Here is a 15,060-nt window from a genome sequence, read left to right as displayed (position 1 = left end):
ATTGTTACTTGAAGAAATGCAGGGACTGAAATTCATATTCAAGTGTTCTCATATTTGTTCTTTTCCTAATCTGCTCCAATACCTCGCATAGTGGAATGAGCTGGCTTCATTCTGCAGGTCAAGAATCCACACCTCACTGTATTTCTATGGGTTGAATAAAGGTTGGAGTGTAACCTTGGTCCTTTAAGTGTCTTTGAAGCACAGAAAAAACAAGGCTCTTGATTCATTTGCCTTGAGCTTCTGGCAATTTTCTAGGCCGTGTTCTTAACCAAGGGTGATTATATCTCTCTATGAAAACACTACAACAGTTTATTTATACTGTATGTTTGCAAGCGAATGTGCACAAAGTTCATGACCCTGTAACTCCTTGCAAAGAAGCAAAAAAGTTTCTCTGATCTTACAGCTCATTTTGGAAAGAAGAATGTGGGCCAGCTAAGCAGTAGGGGCCAACTCCTGCCCGTGAAATACTGTAGTCCTTACATCACCAGGTCTGTGAACAAATTCAAAATCCGTGGGGAGGCCCAAGTGCAATATGTTTCCTACTATAACTGAGAGCTAGATTCACCATAATAAGGAAATTTGCAACCAAAATCTCTTGAGTGTCAAACAATACCAGGATTATCCTCATCTCCATTGTAGTCAAGGAGAGAATGGTTCCTAGACATAGGCTCTTTTGTCAAATATTCCTCGATCATTACTTTCTAGCAGAATTTTCTCTTAACAGATCCGCTTTCTTTGTCTTCTAAAAATCGCCTCATGCTTCATCTGAAGGCATGGAGAGTTTTCTGTCTGTTCCAAGCAAGGTAGATTTTCAAGACCCACTAAGGTATCTTTTGCTCATTGAAGTATAAACTAAAAGCATCTTGTATTAGTTTCTGTGGATGGTCAACTTCATCTAGTGTGAATCAAGAGGGATAATAGCTGCTTAAAACCTCTCTAGATATCATGGAAGTTTTCCTGTTACTTTGGTATATCAAGAACTCCTCAGTGCTGGTCTTTGAAGAACTTAATACTATGCTGACTTCTATAATTAAAGCTCACAGACTTTACCCATCTCACAGTCCAAACATCAGGAATCCATTGGGTCCTATATAAATGTGATTCTTCCTACATTTAGGCTCATCTCTAAGAATCTAGATGTGGTACCTAAATATTTATCAGAACCTTGTCTTGAACCCATTTATTTTTACTTTTGGTTTAAAGGAATCTCAAGTGATGACCCTCATTCTCTTAAATTGGGCTGAGACACAAGGCTATGTGAGGTACACACATTGTCATGTAATACTGGGTTCACGTTTACAAATGTAGTACTTTTTCTTTTTCTAGTATTCAGGGCAAAGATGGATCAGAAGGCAAAAGGCCTACCCTGGCATGTATTATTGCCTTCTGGAATCTGTAGATAATGAAAACTCAGAAGATATACCCCTGTTTCTAGTCAAGATATTAAAAGCCTACTTAGTCAGTATACTTTACCATATAGAGTCAGGATAAGGAACCTTCATAAAGAATTCTATTATTGATGTTCACTGCTATTATATAAGGCTTTTGATATCTTTGCTGAGAGTAAGAGCTGTAGTGGCTATGTCTCAATGTTGAAGAATCTCTTATTTTCCTAAAATTGTAAGTTCTCAATGCAGACAAAATTTTGTGTTTGTCTCCATATGTTTGAGTGATATCCAAATCCATTACAATTTCTGCCATGCAAAAGATTCCTTAGGGGTTTTGGTGGCTATTGGAAACGTCCCTGGCTGGCATTCTGCCGAAATCAGGTTTGAGACCCACTTATGTTTGATAGTTCCTTAAAGTGCCTGCAACCTTTACCATCCTCGTGAGATAAGTAGGGGGTTTTCTTGGGAGCCTATAGGTCAACCTGCCTAGTCATCCGCTGCCTATGCTTAGCCCTCCCTGGTCTTAGCTTGGGTTGAGAGGGGGCTTGGGTACTTATCATAGTGAATTACCACTATCCCTTCCTCTAATTAAATGCTGTATTCATCATATGTATATTAGGAAAGAGTAATTAAATTGATAAAAGTTATTATTATAATATTTGAACAATATTCATATAGAATCCTCCACCTTCTCAACAATCTAGTGCAGTGTTTCCCAACCTTTTTAGGTCGCGACCATAAATGCAGTCTTAAACTGAAGTAGCGACCCTAATTGTAATAATAAATCCAACCACTTCACGTTACTGTTATATATACTTGCAAGATGTTAATGAGCTTTCATTATTATATTTCAGTTTATATTTACTGTACTGTACTAGCATAATGAATTTCAATACATTTTGAATGGGAATGAAGAAGTAACGTTTTTTTCTCTACTGTACAGTCACAGATACAAATGACAGCTCACTTGAGATTCTCGGTGACTGGTTGGCGGTCAAGTACACATATTGTACATGAAAGCAACTGTACTCGTACTAAGGGCAGAATTGCACAAGTATAAAGTAGTTGTCTTATGACTGCGCCTCTTTTGTTACTATGTGCCTGGTAGAATCTTTACATTAATCAAGATAAAAATGTGAACAGCAGCTCTCCTGATCCGCAGATTCTGCGGCCACAGATTCGGCAGCCAGAGATTCACTTTTACGTAACCCCTCATCAAAAAAAAGTTGGTAAAAAAAAAAAAAAAGGAACAGAGATCCAGCGATAAGGATTGATACCCATTCTCCCAGAGTCAAAGCAATGCTCCTTCCCACTTTGAGACTTTAGGTTCGAAATTTAAGAAAATATATCTTAGATTTCTAACTCAAAATAAAATGGCAAGTAGATTTGAATGTATCTTATTTTTTATGATAAACTGTATCTTGTAAATAGTATATAGTTTCATTCCTGCTAATTCAAGTTATCAGATAAGATATTTTATGTGAATTCTAACGATTATCTTTTAACCTAAACCCAAACATGTTTCTTGATAGAGGAATCAAATCAAACTTATGATAAAAAAGAACAATTACATTTTAAGTAACCTTTTCTCTTTTTATTGATTTAGAGTGAGAATGTTATTTATCAAGCCCAAGGATTGCGTGGTCAGGTGTTCGTGTTGGTTTGGGCATCATTGGTTAGACAAATATTTGGTTAAGTTTTATTACAAATCTAGGAAAGCACTCTGAGAGTGTAGACCTCCACCACGGCAGCTTATTTCTCGAAACCAGCTTGCCTTTCCCAGAATCAATTTAGACCGTAGGCATATTTATAGTCTGTGTGACAACCATGTGCACGCTTGGAGTTGAAGTTAGGGTTAATTTGGTCGACCCTTTGCTCGACCAAATTGTCCTTTGACCTAGGACTCTCAAAATTGAATCACTTCCACGTTTCAACATGAAAATTAATCCCTGAAAGTTTCACTACTCAATGAGTAAATTGTGGCCAGGAAGTTGTTCACAAACAAACAGACAAATAGGGACAAAAACTTAACCTCCTCCCAACGTCGTTGGCAGAGGTAAAAATTAGATATCTATGAAGTCCATTCTTTAAAAAAATGCAAATTTCTTTTTGTTGATAAGAAATGTAATAAATTTTATAAAAATTCTAACTTTATTACTTTTCAACTGAAAATAACAGTTTACTGGGGAGGCCACTGCTGTGGTTAGGCACCACAGTAGGGGGTGGGGATGGGCTTGGTCGGCTGAAGTTGTGGTGAGCCTCTGGTCTGATGAAACAACTTTAAATCGGACAACTTTAACTTTTAAAATATGAACATTTAATTTCCACAGATTTTTCCTTCATCTCATAGTGAGAGAGAGAGAGAGAATATTAAAACCTTTTTCATGTCAATGGTCACATATAATAGTCTTATCATCAAGCATTTCATATCTAATATTACATAATATAATGTATGTATGTAATGGCCTCAGTTACGAATTTCTATTGTTAATATGTTCATGCAGTGCATGTATGATAGGACTGACACATTTAGCACCAAATACTTTGCCGGTGTTGGTGATAAAGGTATTGTATATATGATTGCTTTTTCATTAAGGTTTTATTGCTATTATTAATATTATTATTATTATTATTATTATTATCATCATTTTACCAGACAGTATTATCTTATTACTACAGTAATATGTAGTACAGTATACAGTATTTTTAACTTTCATACTGATTAGCTTTGCTTAGTATAGCACATTAAAAGGCATATATAATATGTACAGTATGGAAGAAGGAGAGAGAGAGAAAGAAATAAAGGTAGTGATTATTAATAGTATAAGATTTTATTGTAAACTATTTATACTATTATAATACAGTTCATTTACTGCTATAACCTATTATACATGTAAAGTACAATTTCTATACTTAAGTAAATATTTACAAGTAGAAACACAAAAACATCTGTAGTGTTTAGGGATTCCTATTATCCATGGAATTCCATACCTCAGGAGGGGTTCAATTACACTTCTTGCAAACAAGGAGGGCTGATTGCATAGTTATAAGGAAATGCTAATAACTAACATCTGGTGGTGAGAAATTTTAATTTTCTAGACAGTCTTATTCATTGTATCATGAAATAAGTTCTCTCCATTTATTTTCTGTTTGATTGCATAATCTCCTAGCAGGTTCAGGACCCCATCTATAGTAAAGTAGACCCTTTTCTAATGATCTCTTCCTCACTGATTTTTGTTTTGGCTGTTTCAGTGTCTAAACCTTTCTGAACCACTATTTCTCATTTTGTTTCATAACATGTCCAAACCATCCCATCTTACAGATTTCCCTGAAATATCTACTTGTAACACTTTGCACCAACAAAGGATTTCCCTGAAGAAAAGAAAGAAATCTATGGAGCACTGCAGTGGAATAGATGAGATCCCAGAGAGAGATATGAAAATTGTGGTGATTGGTAACTTCAATCCTAAAGTTGGAAGGAATAATCAAGGTTTAGAGAATGTGATGGGTGTCAAGGGTCTTGGCTAAATTGCAAATGAAAATTGAGCATATTTTATAAGTTTCTGTTTTACAAACAATCTTGTCTTTGAAGGTACTGTACTCTTTTCAAGCACAAGGACATCGAAAAATATACATGGACTTAACCATGTGGCAATTATAAAAATCAAATAGATCACATAGCCATTAATAAAGAGAGAAGGATGACTATAGAGGTACAGATATTGGTAGTGATCACCAGCTCCTCATTGCCACACTGAAATTAAAACTGAAAGCACCCATCAGAAATGTAGATAGAATAACTAGGCTTGATACAACTAAGCTTCTAGAAGATGAGTACAGAAATATTTGCAATTGAATGTAGGGGTCAATTTGCAGTCTTAGAGATTTTAAGAGACAAAGAGCAGACAATTAAAAAAGAATGGTGTGATATTAAGAACATATATCTGTCCGCTGGTAATGAAGTTTTGGGACATGGATATCAAATGATACTAGGGATACTATAAAAATGATGCAAAGATAGAAACCGATTGTTGAATGTTTTTGAGGAAACAATAAAAATTACAAGGTAGAGCATACTAAGTATTCCAGATTGATAGCAAGGTCAAAAGAAAGGCCAGGGATGACTGGAAAGAATGTTTAAACAAGGAAGCAGACAAGGCTGACAAAGCTATGAATTCAGGGAGTGGCTCTGGTGTCAGAAAAAATGGATCTTTTATAACAACAAAAGATGAAGAAAGACAACATTAGATGGAACACTTCAGTGAAGTCATGAACAGTAGATACAAAGGGAATAAATATATTGATATACCTGAAGCTAATGAAGACCTTGATGTGCCCATGAATTAATTCAGTGTGTTTGAAGTTGAAGCTATCATTAAAAAGTTCAAGAGATGGAAAGCCTCTGGATACGATGGGATAACTGCCGAGATGATACTGGCAGAAAATGAACTGACCTCCAGAATACTTACAAGATTATTTTGTAGAATGTGGCATGGAGAGGCAAAACAATGGGAATTAGGAGTGTTGGTGAAAATGGCAAAAAAGGAGATCTTACTGATTGCAATAATGACAGAGGCATCGCATGTCAGTTGTCATTAAAATATATAGTGGATATTTGGAATTAAATTGCAGGACAGGATTAGAAGTGGAACCATAACAGAGATTACTCGAGTGCCATATGTTGATGAAATCATGGTGAAGGTTAGATAGAGATGGTTTGAGCATGCTCTTTGCACTCCTCAAGAGAGATTAGTCCAGCAAATGTTTAACTGGGCTCCAAAAGGCACTAAAAGAGTTGGAAGACCCAGGCCTACATGGCTAAGGACTATGAACTGTGAAGTAGGAGATGATGAATGGAGAATTATTGAATTAAAAGTTCAAGATAAGAATGACTGGCAAAATCTAACTGAGGCCCTTTGCGTCAATAGTCGTATGACAAGACGATGATGATGATGATGAACACAATGTAATGTTTTTGGCTCAAACTTACATGGTTTTTGGGAATTTGAAAATCCTATTAGGAAATGCACAAAACCTAAAACAAACCCACTTAGACTAAAAACACATCAAAAAGAAATATATTTTCTTTAAAGGGTTGACTTATTTTGAAGTGTCGCAAATAATGTGCGAGCTAAGAGGTAAGGTGGGTTGCTAAACCCCAGTGGGGGTGAGGGAGTGTTGATATAACTTGCGCAGTGCTCTCGCACATGGTAGTTCCAGGAGGTATAGAAACATTAATTTTTTTGTGCAGGTAATTATCAAAATCTCTCTGGTTACAGTTCATTTTCCCTTTGTCTACAAACACACACCAAATAGTATGGCCTATTCTTTACATATTCTCCTCTGTCCTCATACACCTGACAAAACTGAGATCATCAAACAATTCTTCACCTAAGGGGTTACTGCACTGTAATTGTTCAGTGGCTACTTTCCTCTTGGTAAGGGTAGAAGAGACTCTTTAGCTATGGTAAGCAGCTCTTCTAAGAGAATGACACGCCAAAATCAAACCATTGTTCTTTAGTCTTGAGTAGTGTCATAGCCTCTGTACCATGGTCTTCCACTGTCTTGGGTTAGAGTTCTCTTGCTTGAGGGTACACTCTTGCAAACTATTCTATCTTATTTCTCTTCCTCCTCTTTTGTTAAATTTTTTATAGTTTACAAAGGAGATATTTTTTTAATGTTACTGCTATTAAAATATTTTATTTTTCTTTGTTTTATTTCCTCACTGGGTTATTTTCTCTGTTAGAGCCCCTGGGCCTATAGCATTCTGCTTTTCCAACTTGGGTTGTGGCGGGATGTTGCAAGAACAACCCCCAAACCCTTGAATCACTCTTAACTGACAGTAGTCTTCTCAATACAAACTTTCCCCTTACATTATCAGCAGCAGGACTCTTGGACAAAAAGGACATAAAAACAAAACATAACCTTACAACTATATTTCCTTACAACTATAACAATCGCTTAATACTAAATTCCTTCATCCAAATATCGGTTATTATTAATTCTTAATACTAAAATCCTTAAAAAATAATCACTTAACCCTAAATCAACAACAATTAAACTTACTGGTATACTTGAAACTAAATAAATCAATACATGTAACATTCAAATAGGCCAATACTCGATATAAAATACATTCACAAAACCTGAGACTGACACATTTCACACAAAGAACACAATGCAATTAAAACTAAAATAATAATTACAGCAAAGTTTGTAGAGCATATATATATATATATGTATATATACAGTATGTATGACTGTGTGGACACCGTCGTCCATATAAGGCCCACTACCACAACTTATTGGCAAATTGCATTACTCAGAGTCAAACTCTACCAAACTCACTTCCTATTCCGGGGCCAATTAATTAGTCATCGTCATCATTGTAATCTTTATCATCAGTAATCAACCGAAAACTCCTGCAGACGGGCTGGGTCATTATGGCATCAATATCCATAAAATCATTCTGAGCAAGCAAATCATAATCATAATCGTAGTCCAGGTCCGCAGCAATAGGCCAATAATCATAAAACGATAACTTTCCAAAGGAGGAATTACGGCCTATAAATGAAAAAATAAAAACACTTACGAACACTCCTAGCTAACTAAACTATCCCAATATAACCAAAGATAGGTAATAAATGGTTTGTATTATTCAGAATCATTCCTAGCAAGATAAATAAAATTGTACTTACTTTCAAAATAATCAAACACTTCCACGCTGGTAAAAGAATAGAAATTATAATACAGCATTCACTAACACAACTGCCTCTAGCTGCAGTAAAATCAAAATAATCATTTGCCCAAGACATGCACCACTGTCCTAACCTAGCTAAAAACATAAACAAACAATCTCATTTATACCAACAGTCTTTCTCACAACAAACAATCGATATACTAACTACCTCTCGTTCGCTGACTCACACACACACACACACACACACTCTCTCTCTCTCTCTCTCTCTCTCTCTCTCTCTCTCTCTCTCTCTCTCTCTCTCTCTCTCTCTCTCAGGATTTGGCAAAAAACAAAATATAAAATAGATAAAAATTGATCTTCCACAGGGTTGTAGCTTAGCCATTAATAATAATAATAGTAATAATAATAAAATTCTTGTCATTTTTTGAGTTCTTTTATGTAAATGGGAATACAGTATTTGTTCAGAAGCCAATAAAGCAAAATAATTTTAAATTGAATTTGTTATCATATATGAGACCCCTTTTTTATTTCAGTTAACCAACAAAACGTGCCCCTGAAACCCGCAATATTAACAAATCGCCTGCTGGTTGGGAGTGAGATGTTTACAACGCCAATCATGGTAATGGCTGGTCAGTCTCTCTCATCGCTGACCCTCACTCTAGAAACAATTATGGGTCAGCCTGGCATTTTGCCCCAGTATGTTGTGGTGGTTCACAATCCGGAGCACATCAAAGATGTACCAGAACTGTGCAAGCTTTTTGGGTTTAATTCAAAAGCTACTGCTGCCAAAGAATATTATAGTAAGTAGCAAAGTACATTTTCTATCTAGTTTATAAAGAATGGTGTATGGTAGTCTTCTTAGTATTTTCATGTAATCAATACATAGTAGAAAAAAGAAAAGATAGTGCAAGGCAAGAGGCAATTAGACTTATCATGAAAGAAGCCAGGGAAGAAATACTTATAAAATGTGTTTAAGATATATTAGTACTGTATTAGAAATTTAAGTGTATCAGAGAGATTGTAAGTGAAAAATGAAGGCCTTCCACTTTTGGGAGATTCTATGGAATCCTTGTAGCTGTAAAAACTGAAGTCTAAAATACATGTTACATTACTGTAGCCTAAATCGTTATTTAGATTATAAAAAACGTGAATACACACCTAATGTGTATAATTAGATATGTACAGTAAATCCCTATCAGGGTACACTCGCCCTTGCTCTCTTTTTACAATGTTTTTGGTGTCAAAGGTAAACTCTGTAATCATACCCTGAAAAATGGTCATAAATGGACAGGCTTTGAGAGGCAAAATTGAAATTACCGGATGTAATGAATTATCGATGAATATTCTTCAAATTTAATATTCTTCAAATTTAATATTCTTCAAATATAATATTCTTCAAATTATTTTAGTAATAGATATCTTAACCTGACAAAGTATCTGTCCAGTCAACTATTCCTTTGTCACCTCTTGCCAATTTGCTTTGAATAATTTAATAGGTTTTTATTAAAGCATTTCATTATTTTGATATTTATTCTCAAGCTTATTTCTCTCAATTTATATTTTGTGTAAATAAAGTTTTCACAGCTTTTTGTTTCAAATATTTTATTTTCCACATCTGTTGTGTCAAGATTGTGATTTTGATTCCATGTCATCTGCTTTTTTGCTTTTAAATCTGCTATGCTATGAAGAGTCTCTCTCTCTCTCTCTCTCTCTCTCTCTCTCTCTCTCTCTCTCTCTCTCTCTCTCTCTCTCTCTCTCTCTCTCACACTGCCTTCTGTATGCCTTCAGTCATTATTTTTTACCTTTCATTTGTTCATCATTTCATGACCCTTCCACATATTTAGTTTCCATATATATTTCTTTCAAGTATATTTTATTCTTCATTTATTTATCATCAACATAAATAATATTTTTTCTTCCCGATGTTAATGGGCCAGCTCTATAAGAGTTGAGTTTGACTCATTAGGCTGGTTAATCTCTTCCTTTCAATAATAATAATCTTTGTAGTTGCTCAACTTTACTTTTTCATTAACTATTGACATATGTAAAAAAAAAATTGTATTGTACTTCTCTTGATTGTGTACTTCATTAATATCTACAAAGAACTATTGTTATTATGATAATTTCCCTTTCCTAAATTACAAATAAAAAATCATGAATATTTCCCAGGGGTGATGGAGATCCTGTTTGAAACAGCCGTCGCCCTGTATCCGGGATCATCTTATATCACCGTCATAGAAGAAGGCATACTCTTAGCTCCTGACTTCTTCACTTACACTGCTTCAGTCTTGCCAGTCCTCCACGATCCTACGGTTCTCGGGATATCGGCTTGGAATGCAAATGGTAAGTGGTGATTAGTGAGTTTACAATATAAAAAACTGTCCTTTATAATCATTTTATACAACAGATGCTACACCCATAATTTACATAGTTAACATATTGTTCAAACTTTAAGAAAATCTTAATAGTTACATAAATCAATGAAGCTACTTAATGTGTCCAATCCTCAATCCAATGAACTTAGTATTCAATATTTCTCAATGTCAATTAGCCTAATTAAAGACATACTAAAAAATTCACTGGCAAGTTACACACCTATGCCTTCTAAACCTTGTAACTTTGGCGATACATTGTTAAATTTATTAGATACAATGTCAAATTTATTACGTTGGTAAATATGAATCCAAAGATAAATATCGCAATGCAATACTGTATACTGTACAGTAAAGTAATGTATTGTAAAGTATAGTAAAGGTTATTGCAATACTCTCCTCAACTGTAAAGCATCCAGAATGACACAAGCACATAAAGCTTCTCGGTATATTCCAGCAATATCCAACTGCTTACTTCATCTTATTCATTAGAGATCTTCACATATTTGTCAGTCTCCAATGTAAAATCTGAAGTAGTGTACACACCATTGGGTCCACATAGAGATGAAGTAACACTGGTGGCATAAACATATCTCATTACCTCATAACCTATCAATCCTTTATCTTCATCTTAAAATCACAAAAGTATCAGTGCAAAAAACATCTGATGCATATCAAAAGAACTTACAGAAGTGCTGGAGTTGTGTGAGGGAAGGGTTTGTATGCCTGGTTGTGGGTGCTTCAGAAGGTCAGAATCACTGGACTAATGTTTCAGAATGTCGTTATACTGAAACTGAAAGTCATTGTCATGCAGAAGGAGCATGTGTCTGTCAGTCATGATGGAAACGTCACAGTCAACATGCAGATCCATCACTGAAACACTGTCATATGCTGTATATTATTACGAAGATATTGGTAGTAGTCCTTCTATAACCCTAACATCGGAAAGGAATATAAACTAGTAATTCACATTATAAAATAAAGATATTGACAAATTAACTTGCACGTTACCTTTGAGGAGAGTTGTGGCTTACGAGAGGGAGATAAGAGAGGAAGAGGAGGAGGAGGAAGGGATTCCTGCTTGGAGGGAGAGTTATCTCTCTTGAATGACATTTACTATAGCAAAGTGAATCACTTAATTTAGGCATTTTTGACACCTAGTTGTCTTATTCTACATTATTATGTTCAAAATTCCCAAAGAAACTATCTAGTGACAATTGCTTTTGTCTTTTCTTTAAAATTTCATGGAAATGTAACATTGCATTGTCAATAAATAGGTTATGTGCTCGCCCTGCCGATGCCTTATCTGGGTAATGTGTATGTACAAAATTTTGCTAGGGTTTCCCACATTTTTAGCATCTCCCTTATTTCACTCAAATTGAGAGGTTCATCACTCTGTTCCTCCTCCTTAGATGAGATCTCATCCGCAACCTCTTTTTGCTGCTATCTTATACAACCCTACCAGCTTCTTGCTATGCTCATCTGAAAGATAGCTGATATCCTTTTCCACCTACAATCCCATAATCTTACCTAAAGCAATTTTGTCATCAACTGTCTCCTTGATTAGTTCAAACCCCGCAAATTGCATCCATGAATGCATTCAGGGTGCAGTTTCCTTCACATACAATTGATGGGTCTGTTGGTGACCTCTTCCCAGGCTTTATCAATTGTATTGAGGCAGCTTACAATGTTAAAATGTTCTTCAGTTACCTCGAAACATCACTGGAATATTGGTTTTGTATGAATTATTTTGAAGATTGAGATCATCTGCTGATCCATAAGTTGGAGTATCGTAGTCTTGTTGTGTGGCAGGAACTTTATTGTAATGGGTTTAAACTCTTCCATTAGGCCATCTCCAATGGTTCAAAGATTGGGAGGAGCATTGTCCATAAGCATAAAGGCTTGGGGTGGAAACTGTTCTATTAGGTCGTCTCCAATGGCTCGGTGATGGGCAGGAGCATTGTCCATAAGCAACAAAGCTTAGAATTGAAATTCTTCCATTAGGTTGTCTCCAATGGCTTAAGGATGGGCAGGAGCATTATTCATAAGTATCAAAGCTTGGAGTGGAAACTTTTCCATTAGGTCCTCTTCATTGGCTCAAATATGGACTGGAGCATTTCCATAAGCAACAAGAATTGGAGTGGAAACTCTTCAATTAGATCATCTCCAATGGCTCAAGGATGGACAGGAGCATTGTCCATAAGCAACAATACTTGGATTGGGAACTCTTCCATTAGGCTGTCTCCAATGGCTTTAGGAGGGGCAGGAGCATTGTCCATAAACAACAAGGCTTGGAGTGGAAACTCTTCCATTAGGTCGTCTCAAATGGCTCAAGGATGGTGAGGTTTATTGTCCATAAGCAACAAGGCTTTGAGAGGAAGCTCTTCCCTTAGGTCATCTCAGTGGCTCAAGGATGGGCAGGAGCATTGTCCATAAGCAACAATACTTGGATTGGGAACTCTTCCATTAGGTTGTCTCCAATGGCTTTAGGAGGGGCAGGAGCATTGTCCATAAACAACAAGGCTTGGAGTGGAAACTCTTCCATTAGGTCGTCTCAAATGGCTCAAGGATGGTGAGGTTTATTGTCCATAAGCAACAAGGCTTTGAGAGGAAGCTCTTCCCTTAGGTCATCTCAGTGGCTCAAGGATGGGCAGGAGCATTGTCCATAAGCAACCATACTTGGATTGGGAACTCTTCCATTAGGTTGTCTCCAATGGCTTTAGGAGGGGCAGGAGCATTGGCCATAAACAACAAGGCTTGGAGTGGAAACTCTTCCATTAGGTCGTCTTCAATGGCTCAAGGATGGGGAGATTTATTGTCCATAAACAACAAGGCTTGGAACAGAAACTTTTCCATCAGGTCGTCTCCATTGGCTGAAGGATGGGTAGGAGCATTGTCCATAAGCAACTAGGCTTTAAGTGGAAGCTTTTCCATGATGTCGTCCACAATAGCTCAAGGATGGGTAGGAGCATTGTTCATGAACAAGAAGGCTTTGAGTGGAAGGTTTTTTTCCTTGAGGTACCCTTTTACCTCAGGACTAAAACTTTCATTGACCCATTCCACAAACACTATGAGTCACCCAAGTCTTGTTTTATTCCACAGAATATTCAGTTGCTTCTTTTTCACATTGTACTTTTTAAAGGATTTTAGAGTTTCCCAATGATATACCTGGAGATGTATGATCTTGCAACTCTACTGGCATTAGCACAGAACAGCAGGGTTAAGACTTGTCTTTTTCTGTATGTTCACCACTCCTAAAAGATAGCCTAGCAAATATATCTAACTGTAGCAGATTAGAAAGTAAATATGCAATTAAGTTTAAATTCATAATCATCACAGGCCAGACCACATTTGATATCAAAATCAGAGTTTAGAAGTAAGGCCTATCCTTTTAAAGATGCATTTTACAAAACTTGTGTGTAATTTCCTCAAGTTAATAGCATGTGTGATATTAATTTATTTCTAGATAGTACCATACACATACTTTAAATTATTCTTTTTTATCAAAACAGTATGTTACCCTATAACATGTTCCATTAATAGTACACAAGCCATTGAATGAGCTTGGTTATTTCATTGATAGAAGGAAGGGACTGGATAAGCTTTTTTTTTAATTTTATATTTGTAAGTACAAAAGTAAGTTTTCTATGAGTTATTTGAACAATAAGATTTTTATTTCTTCAAATAAATCAAAGACCGCAATTGGATTTCTATATCTTAGTTTATTGGCTCATTATACAAGCTAATTTCTACTCGGATGACATAGGTCATTGATCCTCATATAAAAACAAGAATCAAGTGATGCTTTTGTAACACACGACACATTATTTTGATGCATTGTACTCTTGAGTTACAATACTAATATCTGCAAATTACGAGCTTCTTAACATAAAATAAAAACCCTCATCTGGGGTACCAACCAGAGTGGTATTCTACTCATACTGCTTGGTAGAAATCATGTTCAGTTGGCCACAATAACAACTATACTCAGTCTCCCTAACTCATTCTATTTGCATCATGTGGAAGAGAATGGCAACCCAACTCTCTCCCTGTATGGTGTTAACTTTATTAGGTTTTGTATTGTGAAAAATAGGACATAGTTTAAGAATGAAAACATTTTTTTGCTTTTGAAATGAGGTTTTGTGCAGAATGCTAGAGTAATATGCTGGTAAAAAAATTCTAGAGAATACTGATGGAGGCTAACCTCCAAAGTCGTTCTTGTCCTCTCTTACATCATCTTCACCAACCATACCAACCTCTATGTCACTCCTATCTTTCTCTAACACCAGTGTACTCACCTTCTTGGTACCCTGTCAAATGGCCTTTTATAATCCAACAAACACATGGACTTGGATTGATTGAATCAGTATCCATTTTTCTCTTTCTGTTCATAAGCCCAAAATGCCACTCATGTATATCTATCAACTCTCTCAATCTTCTTTCTCCTAGTTTTTTCTAGTATCCTGAATGCATCCTCCAAAATCTTTATTCTTCAGGAGTTCCCACAGTTTAACACATCTCCTTTTTGCTTATACAGTTTAATCATCCAACTGTGATATCCAAAACGCCTCTCTCCCAGAATAAATGATAGGTAACCTCT

The 15,060-nt window shown here is 35.9% G+C and overlaps 1 protein-coding gene across 3 annotated transcripts in view; it reads left to right on the top strand.

Annotated features, from left to right (window-relative positions):
- LOC137618661 (protein O-linked-mannose beta-1,2-N-acetylglucosaminyltransferase 1-like) overlaps positions 1-15,060 on the top strand; it is a 370,898-nt gene that overhangs the window by 263,367 nt on the left and 92,471 nt on the right. For all 3 annotated transcript variants that reach the window (XM_068348795.1, XM_068348793.1, XM_068348794.1), the window contains exons 8-9: positions 8,622-8,888; positions 10,258-10,431. In XM_068348795.1, coding sequence (XP_068204896.1) covers positions 8,622-8,888; positions 10,258-10,431 — 441 coding nt within the window. The remainder of the gene's footprint in view (positions 1-8,621; positions 8,889-10,257; positions 10,432-15,060) is intronic.

This window comes from Palaemon carinicauda, chromosome 25, assembly GCF_036898095.1.
Source record: "Palaemon carinicauda isolate YSFRI2023 chromosome 25, ASM3689809v2, whole genome shotgun sequence".
Lineage (NCBI taxonomy): Eukaryota > Metazoa > Arthropoda > Malacostraca > Decapoda > Palaemonidae > Palaemon > Palaemon carinicauda.
The sequence above is the reverse complement of the archived record's forward strand: the minus strand, read 5'-3'. Positions and strand labels throughout refer to the sequence as shown.